The sequence below is a fragment of the Sycon ciliatum genome, chromosome 6, assembly GCF_964019385.1.
Source record: "Sycon ciliatum chromosome 6, ocSycCili1.1, whole genome shotgun sequence".
NCBI lineage: Eukaryota > Metazoa > Porifera > Calcarea > Leucosolenida > Sycettidae > Sycon > Sycon ciliatum.
In genome coordinates, this window is record NC_088648.1 from 17,461,657 (window position 1) to 17,481,319 (window position 19,663).

The 19,663-nt window shown below is 47.9% G+C and overlaps 1 protein-coding gene and 1 long non-coding RNA gene across 2 annotated transcripts in view; one reads left to right on the forward strand and one right to left on the reverse strand.

Moving 5' to 3' along the window:
- Positions 1–19,663, reverse strand: part of LOC135819532 (uncharacterized) — a 30,865-nt gene that overhangs the window by 2,329 nt on the left and 8,873 nt on the right. The window contains exons 8-13 of the mRNA XM_065332756.1: positions 18,489–18,590; positions 11,618–11,887; positions 11,419–11,523; positions 9,995–10,123; positions 8,445–8,512; positions 3,351–3,473 (exon numbers count right to left, since the gene is read on the reverse strand). Coding sequence (XP_065188828.1) covers positions 3,351–3,473; positions 8,445–8,512; positions 9,995–10,123; positions 11,419–11,523; positions 11,618–11,887; positions 18,489–18,590 — 797 coding nt within the window. The remainder of the gene's footprint in view (positions 1–3,350; positions 3,474–8,444; positions 8,513–9,994; positions 10,124–11,418; positions 11,524–11,617; positions 11,888–18,488; positions 18,591–19,663) is intronic.
- LOC135818873 (uncharacterized) lies at positions 4,848–6,688 on the forward strand. Its single transcript, XR_010553795.1, has 2 exons — positions 4,848–5,420; positions 6,101–6,688. It is a non-coding gene; the product is annotated as an uncharacterized LOC135818873 (long non-coding RNA).

The window sequence follows — 19,663 nt, forward strand, 5'->3', positions numbered from 1 at the left end:
CTGCACCGATGTCATGGTGCGCATCGATGGCAAGATGCGCTTTGGGTTTGCATGAGTTTGTTTTCCCGTCATTGCGCCAGAAGGGCTGAAAGTTGCTGAATTCATTCAGCGCTCCATTCAGCGCTTCGAAAAACGGCTGACTGCTGAGAACGGCTGGAGTCAAAAATTCAACCGTTTCTGTAGCAACGATGATGTCAAAAAGCGCTTTTTCCGCTGAATGGCTGAATCACGCTTGGTGTGATCGCGGCCTGATTGACCTGAGAACATTCGATTAACGAGCAATATTTCTCTTGTAATAGTTCAAATGTGCAAGAATTGCAGTGAATGTGTCTCTCGCCATGCTTGTTCCCCTTTCCTAGAGCACGTCAGTCTGTTCTTTGTGCTTTGCCTCAAACCCCATTAAGACACCCATTGTCACATCCGTTCGTTCTTGGTTGATCTCACTCACCTCACACCGTACACATGTGTTTGCCGGAGTATGATGCCTACCCACAGATGTGACCGAAATGTCGGCTATCCATGGTAAAGAAAAACTACCAACCTCAAGCTACTCATCACCATCATCATCAGTAAGGACTCCAGAATTCAAGAACCAGTTTTCGCGCATTCTCCTTAAATAAATTACAAGCCACCAGAGCCACCGAAACATAAGAATAATTAGCATCACATCTATGCACAGGACTTCAGTCACTTTTACACCAACAGTCACACCAAACATTGTTGGTGGCCAAAGGAGAAGCTTGTCATTTGGAGTGACCAGTCATCACCGCTGCATTTTCTTGTCGGAGTCAACAATATACATTCTTTCGCAGCGTTGGGAGTAGTGTTGGATTAGACATTTCTGAGGAGGCGTCGCGGAGGGGCGAGCTTTCCCGTGCAGGTATGAGTTTGGCCTTATTTCGGCATGGTGAAGTGGAAAAATTCAAAATTGTTGATTTCAAGAAACCCCCAAAGGAAGATTGGGGACATGTCCTCAGTGCTAGAAGAGGTATTCTACTATCTGCTGGTGTATAGTGTTTGCTAAGCCGTCAGATGCGAAAAGTGTGCTTATGGCATCACACAGCAAATCGAGTACAGTGCGTCAGAGTGACAGGCTGTCATGTACCGGTCACGTGCATGAGTGAATCTTGACGTGACGTCATTTTTCGATCGTTGCAGTGTGAGTGTGCATCCCACAGCGCTGGTATGTACACTAGCGCACTGCTGAGACTCCCCGCTTTCCGTAGATACTTCAACCGGCCTGATACCGCAAAGCACGGCGGAGTTCCATACAAAAGAAACTGCCATTTTTTTGGTGGCGCGAGCTCCGATCTGATTTTGAACGAAATAATTCTTTTGTCTCCTGACCTGCTTGACTTCTCTGTCCTATTACAAATTTCAAGATGAGCAGGCAGTCTTACTTTACTGTGGATGAGGCTTTAGCCAAAGTTCTTCAGGACATGGATGTTGAATTTTTTGGCGACTCACTCAGAGTGCGAGCCAGACGAGGTATTTGACCCGAGCGAAAGTGCAGCACCCGAAAACAGCGATGAAATTTCTGATGAAGAAGAGGACAATGCAGAACCAATCGAAATCAACGTTGCTGAAGTTACGGAGCTCTTTTTTGGTGGCTCATCTTCCCAGGAGCAAACGCGTGCTGGTGCGGCAACAGCAGCAGCAACAGCAGCTCCTGTGCAAGCGATTCCTGCGTGTGGATGCCGAGATGAGTGCCTCCAACAATTTTCGTCAGCTCGAATTACGGAGAGCAGGTTGAATTTTATGGAGATGGAGAAGGAGCAGAAGGAATGCAATCTTACTGGGACTTATTGAGAGTGGAAGATGCACAGCTGAACTATACTCCAAGGGCAAAAAGAGACAGAGGCAGTCATTTAGCTATTCATTTGCTGGTGAGGAGGAACAACAATAATTCTTGCTGTAAATAGAGCGTGATATTTAATGCTGATTTTCCTTTGCAATTGTAACCCAACTGGTGTTTCTGGCCCATGGTAAACTGTGATTTTAGTCACTTCTGCTGCTTTAATGATGCCAATGTATTCACCTCAGTTACACTTACTTACCAAGAACTGTGGCAACCAGCTTTATTCCGTGATTTGTGCGGCCAATCAGGAGAGCAATTTTTCCGCAACTTGGACCGTAAAAGTGGCAAAAATTCGGGATACTAAATTGACAATATCTCCATGATGGGTTTTGGATTTTTGAGTCCAGTTTTTTGGAGGTGAAGCATAAAAGCCTATAGATTTTGCCTGAGTCCTTATCTCAATTTGACCAAAATATGCCATAAGCACCCTTTTCGCATCTGACGGCTCATTATTGGGGACGTAGCTCGTAGTTTTATCAGCACATATAAATTGGCTATTTTCAAGACGATCATTTGTGGCGTCAGGGGTTGATGGCCCTCGTTTTCTGGGATGCGTACTGCCCCAGGAACTCTTCTAAGGTGAGTCAATGTTTTCTTGATGGAGTTTTGTTCGTAGCTTGTTTGTATACGCTGTGGCGGGACTTGTTTGTAGACCCATAAATCACTTGATTTTTCGACAATTTTATAGGGGTATGCCAGTTTCAACGTTCCCTTCAGGAACATTTTCAAAGGATTTGCACAGTCAATCTACACCCCAAAGGGAACCTACTTCACCTTCTTTTCTCCTATTTTCTTTCACATGGTGTATTTGGTACTCTTCCACGTATATATTGTTGTTTATTACTAGATTTCATTATTGAGACGTCTTTCCATGATGAATGTCTCTAGAAAACTTGTTAGGAAATTGTATTATCCATAGTATATTTTTTTGATTACTACGTCCAACGTCCGTTTCGCTGATTCTGCTGATTGCCATAATAAAGTTATTGTCTCCGCGCCGCTTATTCCTACTGGCAAATTTGAGCGAAATTGGAGAGATCCACTTGCACATATACCTGGTACCGTAAAGTACCGTTGGTCCGCCCCCACTTTAATTCCCGCCCCCCTCGATTTTCTGTCTCTGAAGCGACTTCAGAATTATACGGTAGAGAAATTATGCGTCTTTCTGTACTCGTGTCCATATGCATACAGCCAACCTCGTACTACTTTCTAGCGCGTAAACAAACATTCGGGGGAGAGTCTGTGTGAATGTGTACGTCGAGTTTGACCTTTCTGACCTGTTTGCGTCTGAAAGATTCAACACCGCATTGTCGTACAACGACACTGCACCAAACAGCCTTGATCGAATTCCCCCCCCCCCCCCTATGAAAAACAAGCTGGGAAGCGACTTGGCGTGGGGGGCGGATCAACGGTACTTTACGGTATTCTCAAACATTTTTCAGACATACTCTGCTCAAAAACACACTTTAAACCCCAAGTTCTGTCGGCTTACTTGAATGAGAGGATGAAGGACACAGTGTCCCATCGATGCTTGCGCAATAGGAAGCTTCCGGGTCGTTCATCTTTTAGCAGAGACACAGCGCCATTCCTTGAGGTTTTATGGCCGTGATACCAGCTGAATATGTGGAGAACAATGAGGGCAAACAAAAAAATTCTTATTGGCACAGCACTCATCAAGAATTCAAAGAAAGTCAACCCAGCGTTAAAAGGCAACACAGCCTTAGAAGGCAATATAGCCTTAAAAGTAGGGCTGAAACGATTATACCAATTACTCGGTAAGCGATCGATAATTCCTTATCAATCAAGTAATCGTTACGTTATAGATTACTCGTTAGGAATTTTGAGTCCAAAAAGTACTGAAAAACCTCGTTTTGTGAAGTTTGAATCAGTTTCCGCTGTGTGTATGCAGTTGCCAGGGGCATGGTGCATATAAATTGACTTCAAAACTGTCATGGTTTGGAGCTACCCTGTCACTAATGCAGATTTTTGGTATTATGAAGGCCTAACTTTCGGAAACAGGAGAATTTTTGCACAAAATTCTGACGCTATTTGCTAAAGATTATAATCGATTACTGGATCGTTAAGCTAAAGAGTAATCCATAGGTGAAAATCCAGGATCGTTTCAGCCCTACTTAAAAGGCAACACAGCCTTAAAGGCAACACAGCCTTAAAGGCAACACAGCCTTAAAGGCAACACAGACTTAAAGGCAACACAGCCTTAAAGGCAACACAGCCTTAACCCTTTAGGGCCCACAATTATTTCAAGAAATGCACTGCATACACGAGCCCGGGTACTTATCTGGTCGTAACTTTGGTGTCCTTTGGCCGATTTTGGTGATCTTGGGCTTTCTGGAAAGCTCTTGGCCAGAGGAATACAGCGATAGCCAGCAATACATCACTCGATCCACAGAACCAGCGCCGCAGCGCGATGCGGCGCTCCAAAGCCAGCATTGCGAGCGCCCAACTCAAATTCTCTGCCATTTCAACAAATTGCATCGCAGATCGCTCAAATTTTTTTACTGGAGAGCTGAGAAACATGCCTTTGCGATGACGTGAACTATCTGTAGCTGCGTGGGCCGCGAGTCAGGGAAAACCCCTAAAAACGAGTTCAAAATGCACGCGCTCGAGTTGACTCTGCTGAGCGAATTTAGTTCGAGTCTCGTATCTCCGCTCTCCGAACTCGGATTGCTTTCGGGTTTTTTCGAGCCGATAGCTGAGACAATTCTAATGTCGATAGCCCTTTCGATTGTCCGATCTGGTCAAGCGACGGCCGAGTTGCGCCAGGTTGCGCTTTGAAAAATATGCACTGTACACTGGTACGGATATATCCGTACTATGGGCCTCAAAGGGTTAAAGGCAACACAGCCTTAAAGGCAACACAGCCTTAAAGGCAAAACAGCCTTAAAGGCAACACAGCCTTAAAGGCAAAACAGCCTTAAAGGCAACACCGCCTTAAAGGGGCACTCCGGCTTCATTTTCGACGCCGAGTTTTCGATGCCAAGACGAAGGTAGGTGAAAGAGAAGACCCCTCGAACAAGAACGAGTCTCCAGAAGCGATCGAGTCGAGCAGGAAGACGACTTTTGAATTTCGGCCGAGCGAGCGCTGATGACGTAATGAGGGATTAGCTTGCCAGTGGAAATGCATCTGCGCACATACATTTCACACACTTTTTGGCCAATTTTCAATCGAAGAAGAGGTTGTTTGCTATGTTCTCCCAACGCCGTGAGCGATCCCGTCTTCTATACCCTTCCAGGTACCCTGAAGGTCCTCCAGAGGAGAATTTATCTCCATCAAAGCGTTGTTGATCCGCTAAATTCGTCTCGAGACATATTCACCCAGTGCAGTGCTGATAAATGTAGAATGTTGAATCTGTGATAATTGTCGACGCTGGAGAGAGATGATAGCCGCTGTCGCAGGGAGAGTGAAGCTGCTGGAAGTAACAACAGGGAGCCCGTTTGTATCACCTGAACAACCAGACTTCAAAGCAGCTTGACCAAATCGGAGGGTGCCTCGTTGCTTATCGTGAATATTACACCGACATGAATTACTACAAGTATACTGGTGAGTTTTTATCTTGTTTTGTTCATGCTAGTACCCTGGCCTGGAGTTCTCGTTAGCAAATTCCTATTCCCTGGCGTTTTCTAAACATTCCGTGTAGGACTGAATACGTGATCAAGTATTCCGATTGGGGTAGATGTGGAATTTGGACATGTATTTTATTAAAAAAATTATTTTCCAAATAGAGCGTTTGTAGAGAAATGGTTGCCCAAATACAACAAAATTTAATCTGCAGTTCTACAACTAACTTGTACTGAAATCCAGTCGAAGTAAAAATGATTCTTCATGACAGTTGGGGTCAATGAAATCTGATCCAGGCATAACGAATGGTGACGCCTGCCACCCCGAGAACGAATGCCCATTTGGTGGGGGATACCAAAGTACTCGAAAGTAGTGCGTGTTTCAATGTGGCATGGAAGTTTTATATGATCTCTGGTCAATGCAACATACGATAGCCATCATGAATTGCAGGCCTCGAACGCAACTCCGACCCGAATTGGCAGTACCCTAAGTTAGATGCTTTATAATTCCATGGCCCCAGCTGTAGTTATAGAGGGTTTTTTGCACATTATTCTTATAGTCGATAGGTTTATACTGATGGCCACAAACAACGGCAGTTCAAACTTCACTGATGTGTTCATGAGCTGAGAGATTTCTCTGCACTATTTCTGTTGTGCACACAGGTCTGTCCAATATGCATTGACCGCATTGGGTATGGTACCTGCTCTGAGAAGGGAATCGCTGGAGCCACAGTCCAACTATACATTCAAGAAACAGAGAGGAGCCATCTTTGCAAGCTGATACCTGATGTGTACCGACAGAATTCTCACGAGATAGCTTACAGACTACGCCTGGTGTATACTTCATAGTACTCCTTCGACTACTGTCTAGAATCAAGTCGACTGAAGCAAGTTCAAACAACTCTGGCTTCAAACGAGCCGTCGATTAGACAAACAAAACATTCTCTCATATACTAGAGCACTCTGACAACTCACGACCTATTCCTAACGATTGCCACCGCTTATAAATATGTAGAATACTGATTGGAATGTGCTCACAATCTCAACAATCCAGTGCTATAATTATTTGAACTATGTGTTCCTTCCATAAATGTTGTATCCACATATAATCCACAGTGCTGCAAAGTTTCAGAGTTCTCAGGGTATCAAACAAAATTATTTCAAATACAGTGAAATAGTTCGTGGACATTATAGCGTAACTTGTAGTTCCCTGGTCCTTTTCTTTGCTATAAATTCATCCTTTGCTCTCTAGCCACCGGCGAGTCCAACAGTGAAATTGTTAGTTCCTATTTATGTGGGTATGTGGGGTGGGGGGTAAACATATTTCTATATAAGGGACCTGCAACTGTAATACCACAGTACAGTAGAGAGCAAATATGTAGAAAACAGAAATGCATGTTCCCATCATTGTACATGGACGGGCGCAGCAGGCCGAAGCTATCAGCCAGAACAGGATTTACAATCGCCTAGAGATACTTGAGCTATTCCAGTATTCTCCGTGAGCTGTCCCATTCCACAATGGTTCATGCCACCATTATTTCTGGTAGTATCCATGTGCATAATTCCAAGAACATCTCGGATTCTTCAGCAATTTGTGCCACGGCAAAAGACAACGCTTGACTCGGTCACTGGGGCTGTCAAACTTCGCATCACAAATGAACTTCAATTTCTCATCTGGTTCAAGTATATGTACTGCCATGACTTGACCATGCTTCATCCACAGCTGGGCGAAGATTATGGCGTTGAATTCCATAGCGCACCTTCTTGCTGCCATGCAGGAATATGTTGAGAGAAGTGAACATATTTTTACTAAAAAAACAACAGCCACTGAAGAGGATAGCATTAGCAATAGCCTTGGGTGAATTTCCTGCAGGTACACGTTGTTGGTAGGACAACTGGTCGGTCTCCATATCGTCAAGTTCAGAAATCACCTGTACTACACATCTTGTAGAAGGGATTGTGATCGAAAAATTTTCTGATCATAAAATTCACTAAACTGAGGGCGAGACAAATAGTCAGTACTCCCCGATTCCGTCTAGCTGCTTTGATCAAGTGATGCTAACAAGCTCCCCGTTGTTACTTCCAGCCGCTTCACTTTCCCTGCGACAGCGGCTATCAACCTTTCTGTCCATCGTCGACAATTATCACAGATTCAACATTCTGCATTTGTCAGCACTGCACTGGGTGAATATGTCTCGAGACGAATTTAGCGGATCAACAACGCTTTGATGGAGATAAATTCTCCTCTAGAGGTCCTTCAGGGTACCTGGAAGGGTATAGAAGACGGGATCGCTCACGACGTTGAGAGAACATAGAAAACAACCTCCTCTTCGATTGAAAATTGGCCAAAAAGTATGTGAAATGTATGTGCGCAGATGCATTTCCACTGGCAAGCTAATCCCTCATTACGTCATCAGCGCTCGCTCGGCCGAAATTCAAAAGTCGTCTTCCTGCTCGACTCGATCGCTTCTGGAGACTCGTTCTTGTTCGAGGGGTCTTCTCTTTCACCAACCTTCGTCTTGGCATCGAAAACTCGGCGTCGAAAATGAAGCCGGAGTGCCCCTTTAAAGGCAGCACTGCCCAAATGTAGAGGCTATGTTTATAGAAAAGTGTTGTTGGCCCCAAAGAAGTAACAACTCAGTACTACAAGGCACATGAAACATAGCACCGTAAAGTACCGCCAGAGCGCCCCGTCTCGCGAGACCACGCCACCTTGATTTTACAGCCAGGGAAAGGAAAATCGTATGGCAGAGTGCAACGAAGTGTGTATGGTGTGAAATCCTTAGTGTAGCAAGGTCACACCTATTAAAGCAGGTTTTTGTGTGGAGCTCGTGTCAGGTTGAAGGTACAGAGATTGTCTGCAGAACATGCAGTGTGTCTACAAAGTTTGTGTCGTATGACCTACAGACAGGAGACCACCTCCACAATACGACCAAGAAAGGACGAGATGGTGGGACGCTCTGGCGGTACTTTACGGTATTACCAAAAATATGTTTTTAAAGATTACATCATATCCTGTGGACGAACTTGAGGATCCGGTTTGTCCGGGTATACGTGATCAACAGCAACGAATACCTACATTGCACATGGCACAGAAACATCAGACATGCTGACAATGCACATCACAACATCGGCAGAGCTAGTACTGTGTCCCCAGGATCCAAGGCACTCCAGTCCATTCATTAGGCATTTCCCAAATCAGCCGGCCGAAAAATTCGCCGAAAACAGTGGTTTTGAAGAAATCACCGATCTTTCGGCGAATATGCAATTTTCGCACTGAATTCGGCCAGCAGGAATACACGCCGAAATCAATGGCTGTGGAGAAATCGCCAAATTAACTATTTTCGAGCTGAATTCGCAGAAAATCGATGTTTTTAGTGCTTCTACAGCGTGCAGATACAGTCAACTTCGCGTATAACGACATTCGGCGGGGCATCAGAAAAGTGTCCTTATTCGCGAAGTGTCGTTATACCCGAAGTCCCATTATATGTATTACAGTTGGATGGGACTTTGCTCTGGGCATGGTTATTCTGTCGTTATTCGCGAATTGTCGTTATATCCGCAGTCGTTATTAGCCAAGTAGACTGTAAATGTACATTGTATACTGCGAACGGTGACTTCAAGTACTGCTTTGAGCCGAATTCTGACTTTGGATATCATAGTATGGCCGAATTTGGACATTCTCTTAGCCGATCGAAAAGCCGATTAGGCGACAAAATCGGGCCGATTTGGGAAATGCCTACTACTCATCCCAAACTGGCACCCTAACATATTGGTATACCGCACCTACATTGTAGGGGTCAAGAAAACAGAGGCAGATCTAGAGATCTTTACAGTGGGGGGGGGGGGGGGGGGGGGGGAGGGCCTCCGGTTTAATCAAAATTCAACAGCCAAAATATTGCGGAAATGATTGTATTGAAGTTGTGAAGTTGTAATTACGACAATCCGATTGTGTTAGTTGGAATCGCATGCTTTCAAAACACAATACGGACACATTTTTCTCCATCATCGACCACACCACGACTGCGCTCTCCGGCCGGCCTCGACACGGTAGCTGGCGTATCTACTGTAGCACGTGATTGTATGATTGTACAGTAGATCTGCAGCACAGTGTCAGTTTGTAAATCATGGACGTGAACAACACAAGCACAGGCTACGTGCAGTGTCGATCTACCGCAGCGCCATGTACTGTACTCCTCGACTAGAAACTTAGGAACAGGCGCGTGCCCCGTATGGGTTCCTGGGTGCCCGGAACAACCCTTTTTTTGCTCAAAATGAAGGATTTTGCTTCATTTTTTGAAAATTTTCCTGGGGGAGGCCCCCTGTAACCCCCCCCCCTTGAAGGGCAGTGGCGCACGCGCCTGAGGAATCAGGACAGGTGTTACGACCAGGGAGTCGTAAAATACCGTATTTTACGACTCCCTGGTTACAACAAGATGAGCAACGGTATCCCTTAGGAACATGTATTGAGAAGCAAATCATGAAACCAGATTATTTTTTCTCGGAAAGTGACCTTCTTAGCCTTACACAGAGAGGAGAAAGACGGATGCTGCTTACTGGTTCTGGTATAAGCTCCGCGGTTGGTGCCGGTGCTGTGAATTGTCGCCTTGGCAGTGGAGGAACATTGCAAACTGGTTCTCTGTAGGTGCTAGGTGATTCTAAAGTTGATGTGGCCATGGCTTCACTCTGTAAGAAATCCGGAAAGACAGCACTTGACGTGTTTCAACTTTATACAGTCCATTCATAAAAAGATGGACTTCTAGCTTTTGGCCATAAATGGGTCAAACTTTGAGTTTTTTGGAACTTTCTCTGCAATCCCCTATGGAATCCTCTTCCAATTGTGTTTCTGAAGTCTATTTCTACAAAAAGCAAGCCCTAACAAGAATAGGATTTCGGCCAGGTTTTGCCCCGAAAGCATTGGGGAAAGCTATCAAAATCCAGGCCATTTGACCCCGCCTGCAACAATGTGCTGTGCGGTTCGAACCCCAGTCCAGGTACCCTTTTTGGACCCTTTTTTCAAAATTTCAAATTTTGCAGCACTTCACTGTGTACGATAAAATCACGAAAAGTCGCCCAACACGGGAGCTTGCCAGAGCCAGGGCTCATCTTTTTTATGAATGGACTGTAGAAGTTCTCTTCTTTTCTTTTAAAATGAGTTGAAACAAGGGCTGGAATAGCTGCGTGTGGCTCGGGGAGCAGTGCAGGGGGCGACGGACAGAAGAGAAATTGAGGAAATTCTACTTAGCACACCCATACTTCGGTTACCGTCAAGTCTTGTATAAGAGCCGCGGCTTCTATGACTTTCTTGGGGAGTTTGCAGGCTTCTATATGAGACAGGCTTCTATACAAGACAGGTATTTCTATGTACGTCAACACTTAAACCAGGCTTATGTGTGATTTGATGGGCCCAAAATTGCGGCTTCTATTGGAGGGCGGCTTCTATTCAAGTGCGGCTTTTATACAAGACTTTACGGTATGCGAACCCCAAAGTTACGTGCACTTCAGTCTACTGGGAACCCTTTGGGCGAGTTCAAGTGGTAATATCACTACTCTTTTGTCCCTGTTGGTGGAAATAGTGACGTCACATGCCAAATCTATGGCCCTTCCCCATCAAAATGTACGTATGTGACTCGGAGTTACGGACATTTCAACGTTGTGGAACCGCCCGGAAAACGAGGTCCGAGAGTATAGCTTTCCCCTATATTGTATAATTGACATTTGTAGTGGTTGCTACCCACAGTCAACTGGGAACTTGTGGCCAGGCACAAGGGGTACATGGATGCAGCTAATGGGGTCGTTTTCGGCACTTGTGCCAGTGGTTGTGAGACTTGCCCACTCACCCCCACTGTTAGGCGCTGCATCTGCCGCTAGGGTTTATCGGGTGTTAGCGGCCGTCGTGAGTTCCCTTCGGGAACGGATACGATAATTTACTTTTTACTTAGTGGTTGCATGAGAGGTGCAGATGTGGCGTTGCAACTCACCAGGTTCTGATAGATAGGCGTCACATCAGTGGCCAGTGCCATGACGCTGGTAAACTTGCGTTCCCCTGATAATAGTGCTGCACTAGAGAAGGCACTTGCTCCAGCCTGTATGTACCACAAGAACAATGAGGAAAGTGAGAATTTTGGGCACGTGTGATGGGCCATTGTCCAACACTGGATACAATGCCACGTAAGTTACCATATTCTGATATCCTGGGTTTGGTGCTGCACTACTGCCAGCAATGCTGCTGCTGCTGCTGCTGCTGCTGCTGCTGGTACCGCTGCTACTGCCATTGCCGCCAATACTGCTACTGCTGTCAATGCTGTTGCTGCTGCCACCGCTGTCGCTGCTGATGCTGCTACTGCTGCTGGTGCTGTTGCCACTGTCGCTTCTGCTGCTGCGACTGCTTTCATCAGCAGTAGAAACCTGCTCGAGTGGTGTGGGCACATTTGAAGTCCTCACATCAACCTGCATCATGGAAATGGAGCACACCAACGAAAAACATGCAGAACAATTTTGGAAAATATAAGTTTCCGTGCATGGCACGGTAAGTGGAGTTAGCAACACACCAACATCCTTGCTATAACCAACACTTGTACATGCATAACATGCATGCACTCCGAATTCCCGCGTTTCCGCACGGGACTGTGCGGAGCATGCGCATTACTCCAATTCGCCATGCTGTTGTTTCTTGCTCTTCGCTTTGCTGTGCTGACGGTCAAATTGTTTGACTATCCCGGCCAGTTTCTGATCAATATCCGGTCAACCATGTCTCTGTCAGTGAGCGATCTCCAGCCAAAACGCTCTTTGCTTTGCTGCGCTGACGCAGTGACGGTCAAATTGTTTGACAATCGCGGCCAATTTCTGATCAATATCCGATCAACCATGTCTCTGTCAGTGAGCGATGTCCAGCCAAAATGCGCTCTGCTGAGCTGCGAAACGCACTGGCATCCCGCAATTTAGACACGACAGGAACAAAACCTACTCCGCGGACTCACCTGCTCGAGTTGAAGTTGGCTCCAGACTACTGTACGCGAGGACTTGGCCGCTCCGGCAGCGGAGCAGAACCTAGCCGAGGCAACTGCAGCCCCATCCCTGGGAGACTTTAGTCGGGAGGAGGTTTGCGCTGCCCTTGGAACTCGGGCTGCAGCTCCAGCCGTGCTGACAACCCACACGCCGGCGCTTCCAATCCAAGCCCCGGCAATTCGCACAACGTTCGTGCGGCGCGGGAGCTCTCCCACGCACGGCAAGGCACTCTGCCTGCTTTGGCTGTCGCCACGGCCACCTCAACCGCCGCAGGTAAGAAAACCTTTTATGCTACGGTGCCGAAACCCGTTCATGATAAGGTAGTGACTGGCCAGTCGTTGACTCTGATTTGGTTCCTTATTGCCAAGTGACTAGTCAGTCCCAAGGGGACACCAGCCGCAGCGTTTTACAACTTGACAACTACAGCTCCTACGGCCCAGTGGTTCTAGCACCTGTAAGCGGGCACTCCAGTCCAGGAGAGTCGAGGACATTGGCGCCTGGCTCGACGCTTGGACCACGTATTGTGCGACTTATGCAGCAGCACACCCCTCCAGGGCCCCGGACCTGTTTTCGTACCAGCCCATAATCTTGAAGATGGCTCAGAAAATTAGGCTCCAGCCTAGGCTGTGTACGAGTACGATCGATCACTTCCCCCCCCCGTTTCATAATATCCGATGCTCTGGCATTGGCATTGTGCCCAAGACGTCTGGTGGTGTGTGCCTCATCATGCACCTACCTGCTCCTAGCGGCTCTGGCATTAATGACGGCCTTTCCTTTGACGAGCTCTCCCTACATTATGTCACTGTAGACGGCGCAATGCACTGCATTTCCCAACACAGTCCCTGAGCTCTCCTCTCTAAAGCTGACACGAAGTATGCCTGGCGGCTTTGGCCTGTTTCCCCTCATGTCTATCCCGGCTTGGCATTTTTGGGAAGGTTCGTACAATGTAGATCAGGCACCACCATTAATTTTGGCCTTAGATCCTCCCCCTTCTGTTCAACAGACTGGCTGATGTGGACTCTCAGCCCAACGGCGGCTCTGCAATGATCCTGCTAAGTCTCTTACTCGTCTTCGAGTACAGCGCTTCCGGACTCTCAGCCCATCTACCGACGCAGTGCTGACACACCCTGCACAGTCCACCCTCCAGCAGTTGGCGACGCAACCATGGACCTCATCCGCCGCCCTGGCGGACAGCTCCAGCATGACATGCGCTTCGCTGCAGCGCTCCGAACCATTGTCGCCCTGCGCCAGGGCAAGCCACACTCAGGGACTGATTAGTGCCGGCAGCATTGTTCCAGATCCTGTACTTCGAGCACATCGCCCACTATGCTAATGGACAGCCGCATTGGACGGCACTCACATAAATTCCAGTGTAATAGTAATGCAGACGAGAGAGCTTGGAAGCTCAGGGCCCTACGCTATGCTTTTTTGCCTTGATGACCTAGACAAAAAAAAAATAGGGATGGTATAAAATCTTATAAGTTTCTACTTTTTGTTTTTTAGACATAACCTGGGATTCGAATCCGCACTATTGCCCTGCATGCATCCCCCGATACACTTCGCATACATACTAATTCTTCCAAGTTGCTTCACGTTATGATCTTGTATTTGAAAGTCCTATTTGAATATGCATTGTGGCCAGCCGTCTTTGATTGTACGGTACGGTACGGGACAGGTACGGGACACGTACGGTCGAGGGTAATACGCACCGTCTACCGCCTTGATGACGGCAAAAAAAGAAAAGAGATGTTATACATTTTTCAATTCTCCTATTTTTTCAGGCATTACCTGGGATTGGAACTCGCACTATCGCCTTACATGCATTCCCCCATACACTTCGCATTCATACTCATTCTTCCAAGTTGCTTCACGTTATGATCTTGCGTTTGAAAACCCTATTTGAATATTGCGGCCAGCTGTATGTGGCCAGCTGTGTTTGATGGTACAGTACGGTACGGGACAGATACGGCTTAGCGCCAGGCGTGACACAAACACACAAACAAACAAACACCAAATTAAAGCTGTGTGGACCCTGGCTAGCGCCAGACGTTACTGAAGTAACGTCTTCTGCATAGCTACGGGAATAAATACTATTTGGGTCAGGTTGTCAGCGCGTCCTGACTTGCAGCCCAACTGACGAAGCAGTGCCGGCACAACCAGCGCAGTCCACCCTTCAGCAGTTGATGACGCAACCATGGACCTCATCCGCCAGGGCCTGGCGGACAGCTCCAGCACGACATACGCTTCGCTGCAGCGCTCCGAACGCTTGTCGCCCTGCACTAGGGCAAGCCATACCCAGTGACTGATCAGTGCCAGCAGCATTGTTCCAGAACCTGTACGTGCATTGCCCACTATGCTTATGGGCAGCCGCATTGGACGGCACTCACATCAATTGTAGTGTAATAGTAATGCAAATAAATCCTGTTTGGGTCAGGTTGTCGGCGCTTCCGAACTCGCAGCCCAACTGCCGACGCAGTGCCGACACAACCAGCGCAGTCCACCCTTCAGCAGTTGACGACGCAACCATGGACTTCATCCGCCAGGGCCTGGCGGACAGCTCCAGCACGACATACGCTTCGCTGCAGCGCTCCGGACGCTTGTCGCCCCCGCGCCAGGGCAAGCCACACCCAGGGACTGGGTCAGTGCCAGCAGCATTGTTCCAGATCCAGTACTTAGAGCGCATTGCCCACTATGCTAATGGGCAGCCGCATTGGACGGCGCTCGCATCAATTGCTGTAAATAGTAATGCCGATAAATCCTGTTTGGGTCATGTTGTATTTTTGGGAGAACAGTAAGGATCGTGAGTCAGGCCGGCATTGAGCCAAGTGCGCCTATATTCGCTCACAAGTGCATCCTTCAAGCCATCCGTAAGGGAGAACAGTAGGGATCGTGGTTCAGGCCGGCATTGAGCCAAGTGCGCCTACATTCGCCCACACGTGCATCCAAACTGCATGCTCGTGTATTGACACGTCTGAATTCAACAGTAGGGATCGTGGGTCAGGCCGGCATCGAGCCAAGTGCGCCCACATTCGCCCACAAGTGCATCCCTACTGCATGCTCGTGTATTGACACGTCTGAATCCTCGCCGGGCAATTGTTGCCCCAGTTAGTGTCGGCATTGGCCATACTAACGCACAGCGGTGCTTGCAATACTAGCTCTGGCATTGGACCAGAATATTGCATAGTGTATTAGTGCTGAAACGATTATATCGATTACTCGTTACTTACTCGATAAGAAATAGATCGAACGGTTATTTCGATTTTATCGGCTAAACGAGTAGAATGGTACATGTACTTACACTCGGTGTGGGATTTCCCCCCTTTTGGGGTCGCACAAAGCGTGCATGCATCGAAAGTGTTGCGAGTACGACACGAATATGACTGTCCACTTGCAACATCGATGTACGTGTAAAGTACAAGCGCGATCGGAGAAACATCGACGTGATCACCGTCGTCGTCTTTTGAGCTGACTACTTTTCTTACCAATCCCGAAAAGATTGTTGGAGGAGAGAGAGACTTTTGCTCGCCGAGCTGAAGCTAAAGGATTTGATGGAGTCCTGCCAGCAGCTAGTCAAAGGACCTTCGGTACCTTAGGCAGACCCTGACGGAGTTTGGAGGCCAGCTAGCTCTCGGTGAGGAGAGAAACATTCGCGTGGCGATCGACTCTCCGTAAAAAAAATACAAGCTACATAGCGCCGACATACTGCAACAGCTATGATTTCAACTAACTTCTCGATCTGCTGCTTCACAAAGTTCAACTATTTACAAGTCCTGACTGTTGTAGTCTGAAGCTGGAGTCTCATCGCCCACCTACAGGTAGCTTTTGGAGCTGATGGATTTCCCGACTTGGACTCCTTCCGCAAACTCTCGCAACAGTCCTACAGTGTATGCTGTGTTCCCGCACGCTCGTGTCGACATGTACCGGATCACGGAGGCGGAAGAGCTTGACGAACTCCGCTGACTCCACGTTGCCGAAATACCGCCGTCGTCTTCGTTCTTATCGCTGGAGACATTCTCCCCTTCCAGGACCGGCGCATAGTTGTCGTCCCGGAGGTAGAGACTATGTTGTGTTTCGAAATAGTTCTTCATCAAGCTCGCGCGAATGATGATTCTCATCATGAACTCGTTCCGACGTTGTGACATGGCGATGGTCTTTGGCGGGGCACTGGCTTGGCGAAAACGCAATCTTCTTGCGCAGTAGAACATTGATCGGCTGCAGATGAGTACAGTTACTTCGTGCTTGGTCCTGTTGGAGGAAACCTGACAGGAAAGAGGCAAGACTCATCGAAGACGAAGCGCTCGCAACAAACAATGGCGCTCGAAATATCTCGTACGATTTAGGGCCTATCGCTTTGAGCCACAGCGCTCACAGCCTTGCCTACTTCATCAAAGTGAGCTCTACATGTTCGTTGACCTCTTCACACTACACAGAAGAGCGAAACAAGGATTATGACTTAGCACTTGGGTTGCAACCAGTGAGTTGCCTCTGTCTGGTCTGTATTCGTCTGGTCAGTCCGAACAGCTGACAGACTTGTTGCGGGAACATCGGATCTATGCACCCGCTTTCCGTCGTTGGCGATGTAATTGTTGGACTCGTAAAATTTTGAAATTCACAGAATGTACATGTACTGATGTAGTTACAATAATAATCGTTTAGCCGATAAGCCGATCATTATGGTATCAGCTAAGCCACTAAGGAAAAAACGTAATCGTTTCAGCACTATAGTGTATGCGGCAATTGTTGCCTATCTCCTGGTAATACAACGCGTAATAGCTCCCAAACAGGTCGGCTTGTTGTGTGGTTGGTAATAATTTGTAACACGGAAATTGTGGGCACAAGTTATGCGATCGAGTCCACCAACTAAACCAGATTTTGAACAGTCAGATGTGCACAATCTAGCACAAAACTGACAAGGCTCCCTGGCTCCTTGGCCCACCATCTGAGTTCTTAACAATTTTGGAGACAAACATTTGATTGGGTTGTGTTTTGGTTTGCTCGCTACATGTATGCGGATCTACCGCCGACTTGACTTGACATACTCACGACTTCCTCACTGCTCTTGCACAACCGAAGTGAAATAAAATACACTAAATCATGCCATGAAAACTGTTTTACAGACCGCGGACCAACTAGTGTTACTCAAGCCGCTGCTCATCGACTCCCAGTGTGATGTGTGTGTGTGTGTGTGTGTGTACGTGGGTGCGTGCGTGTGTGTGTGTATGTGTGTGTGTGTGTGTGTGTGTGTGTGTGTGTGTGTGTGTGTGTGAGCGCATGTGCCGAGTGTGGCCGTCTCTTCTCCAGGAGTGGTTTGCCTCGCCATAATGCCTCGATGAGCGCCGCAAACCTGTATCAGAACAGAGAGGTAGCCGACAATGTTCTTCCTGCGAGCGCTGGTTCCGCAGTGCCGGAGGTTTGGCGGTCCACAAGTGCCCCAACTCCCGGATGCTCCCCGCGACATCGTCTCGGGCTCCGTGCCGGGCGGCGGTGTCTACCATTGCTGCTCAGGCGACTCCTCCGCCGCTGCGTGTGCGGCTCGCTCTCTCATGCTGCAAGGCCCACTGTGGGGCCTGTGGCCGATGCTGCCGCTCCACTCGTGGATTCCAAATCCATAGCTGCCGGAGATGGCTCTCTCGTCGTGCCGATTGAACATGGTCCCTGATCTCTCGGCAGACTGCCGACTTTCTGCCGACGCGCGTCGTTTTCCATGTTGTCGGCCCCGCGAGGGGACACGTGACCGTAATGGCAGTGTTTACCAGGACCAGGACCAGGTGAGCGCATGTGCGTGTGTGTGTGTGTGCATGAGTGTGTGTGTGGGTGTGTGTGTGTGTGTGTGTGTGTGTGTGTGTGTGTGTGAGAGCGCATGTGCGTGCGTGTGAGCATGAATGTGTGCGTGTGTCTGTGTCTGTTCGTGTGTGGGTGTGAGCGCGCGTGCGCGTGCGTGTGAAGAGATTGAGCGAGAAAATGATCTCCGACTTACATTCAAAATCCACCCCATACAGAAAAGTTAATGTCATTGCGCCACCATGACAGCCTTACTTCTTACCATGTTCAGCTGTTGGTGTGTTGGATGTGAACTGCTAGTGCTACTGTTCTTGCCACTGCCAGGGGGCGGCTCGGGAGAAGAAGGTGGCGCCTGTGTGCCGTTCTGTACAGATGCAGACGGTCAACGGCGGCAATATTATATTACCACGGCAGCAAAATTTAATATTCCCATTACATATGCATCTCCGCTTCCCCCTGTTACACTGCCATTACCACTCACTGTCATGCTCACACAGCATACACCCTCATACACACACACACACATATTTCCGCCCACACCATCTTACACTCACACCGCCAGGCGCGTGCCCCGTATGGGTTCCTGGGTACCCGGAACCCCCCTTTTTTCCGCTCAAAATGCAGGATTTTGCTTCATTTTTTGAAAATTTTTCCCGCGGGAGGTCCCCCGGAAACCCCCCTTGAAGGGCACCGGCGCACGCGCCTGCACGCCGCCAATGTTCATACTCCCAGTCATTCGTCTAGATAATTTAGATCATCATTCAATCGGGCTTTGTAGTTGATCGTGATTGAGCATTACTCAAAACTCCCCTCCTTTGCACTGATATTCTTACACGTGTGATTGCACTTTTATCTATGTACACGGTAGTGCGCACAATTTGAAGTTTTGCGACCTCCCCGCCGACTGCTAGTATCTAACTTGGGCGGAGATCTCCCTACCGGAGAAATTTTGTATGTGGCAATGCTGTGTCCAGAGGGAGGGGGGGGGGGGGGAGACTATTGGTCACTATCAAGTCTTGCTGTCGTTACAGGGTTCATTCAATTTTAAATTAACCTCCCAGCCGGACATTCGCCGGTATGCCCACAAGGTAGACAATGATGCTCTGCCCAAGTGCTCAGTTATATGCCTGTATGTCCATCTGCTCTCTCTCTCTCTCTCTCTCTCTCTCTCTCTCTCTCTCTCTCTCTCTCTCTCTCTCTCTCTCTCTCTCTCTCTCTCTCTTCTCTCTCTCTCTCTCTCTCTCTCTCTCTCTCTCTCTCTCTCTCTCTCTCTCTCTCTCTCTCTCTCTCTCTCTCTCTCTCTCTCTCTCTCTCTCTCTCTCACTAGGTATCTATCTCTGAGTCTCAGTCAGGATATATTGTCCCATTCCATCATTCCTCCTCTTCGTTGTACTCCTCACCGTGGATATCCAGAGAAAATCTATACACGGCATATGT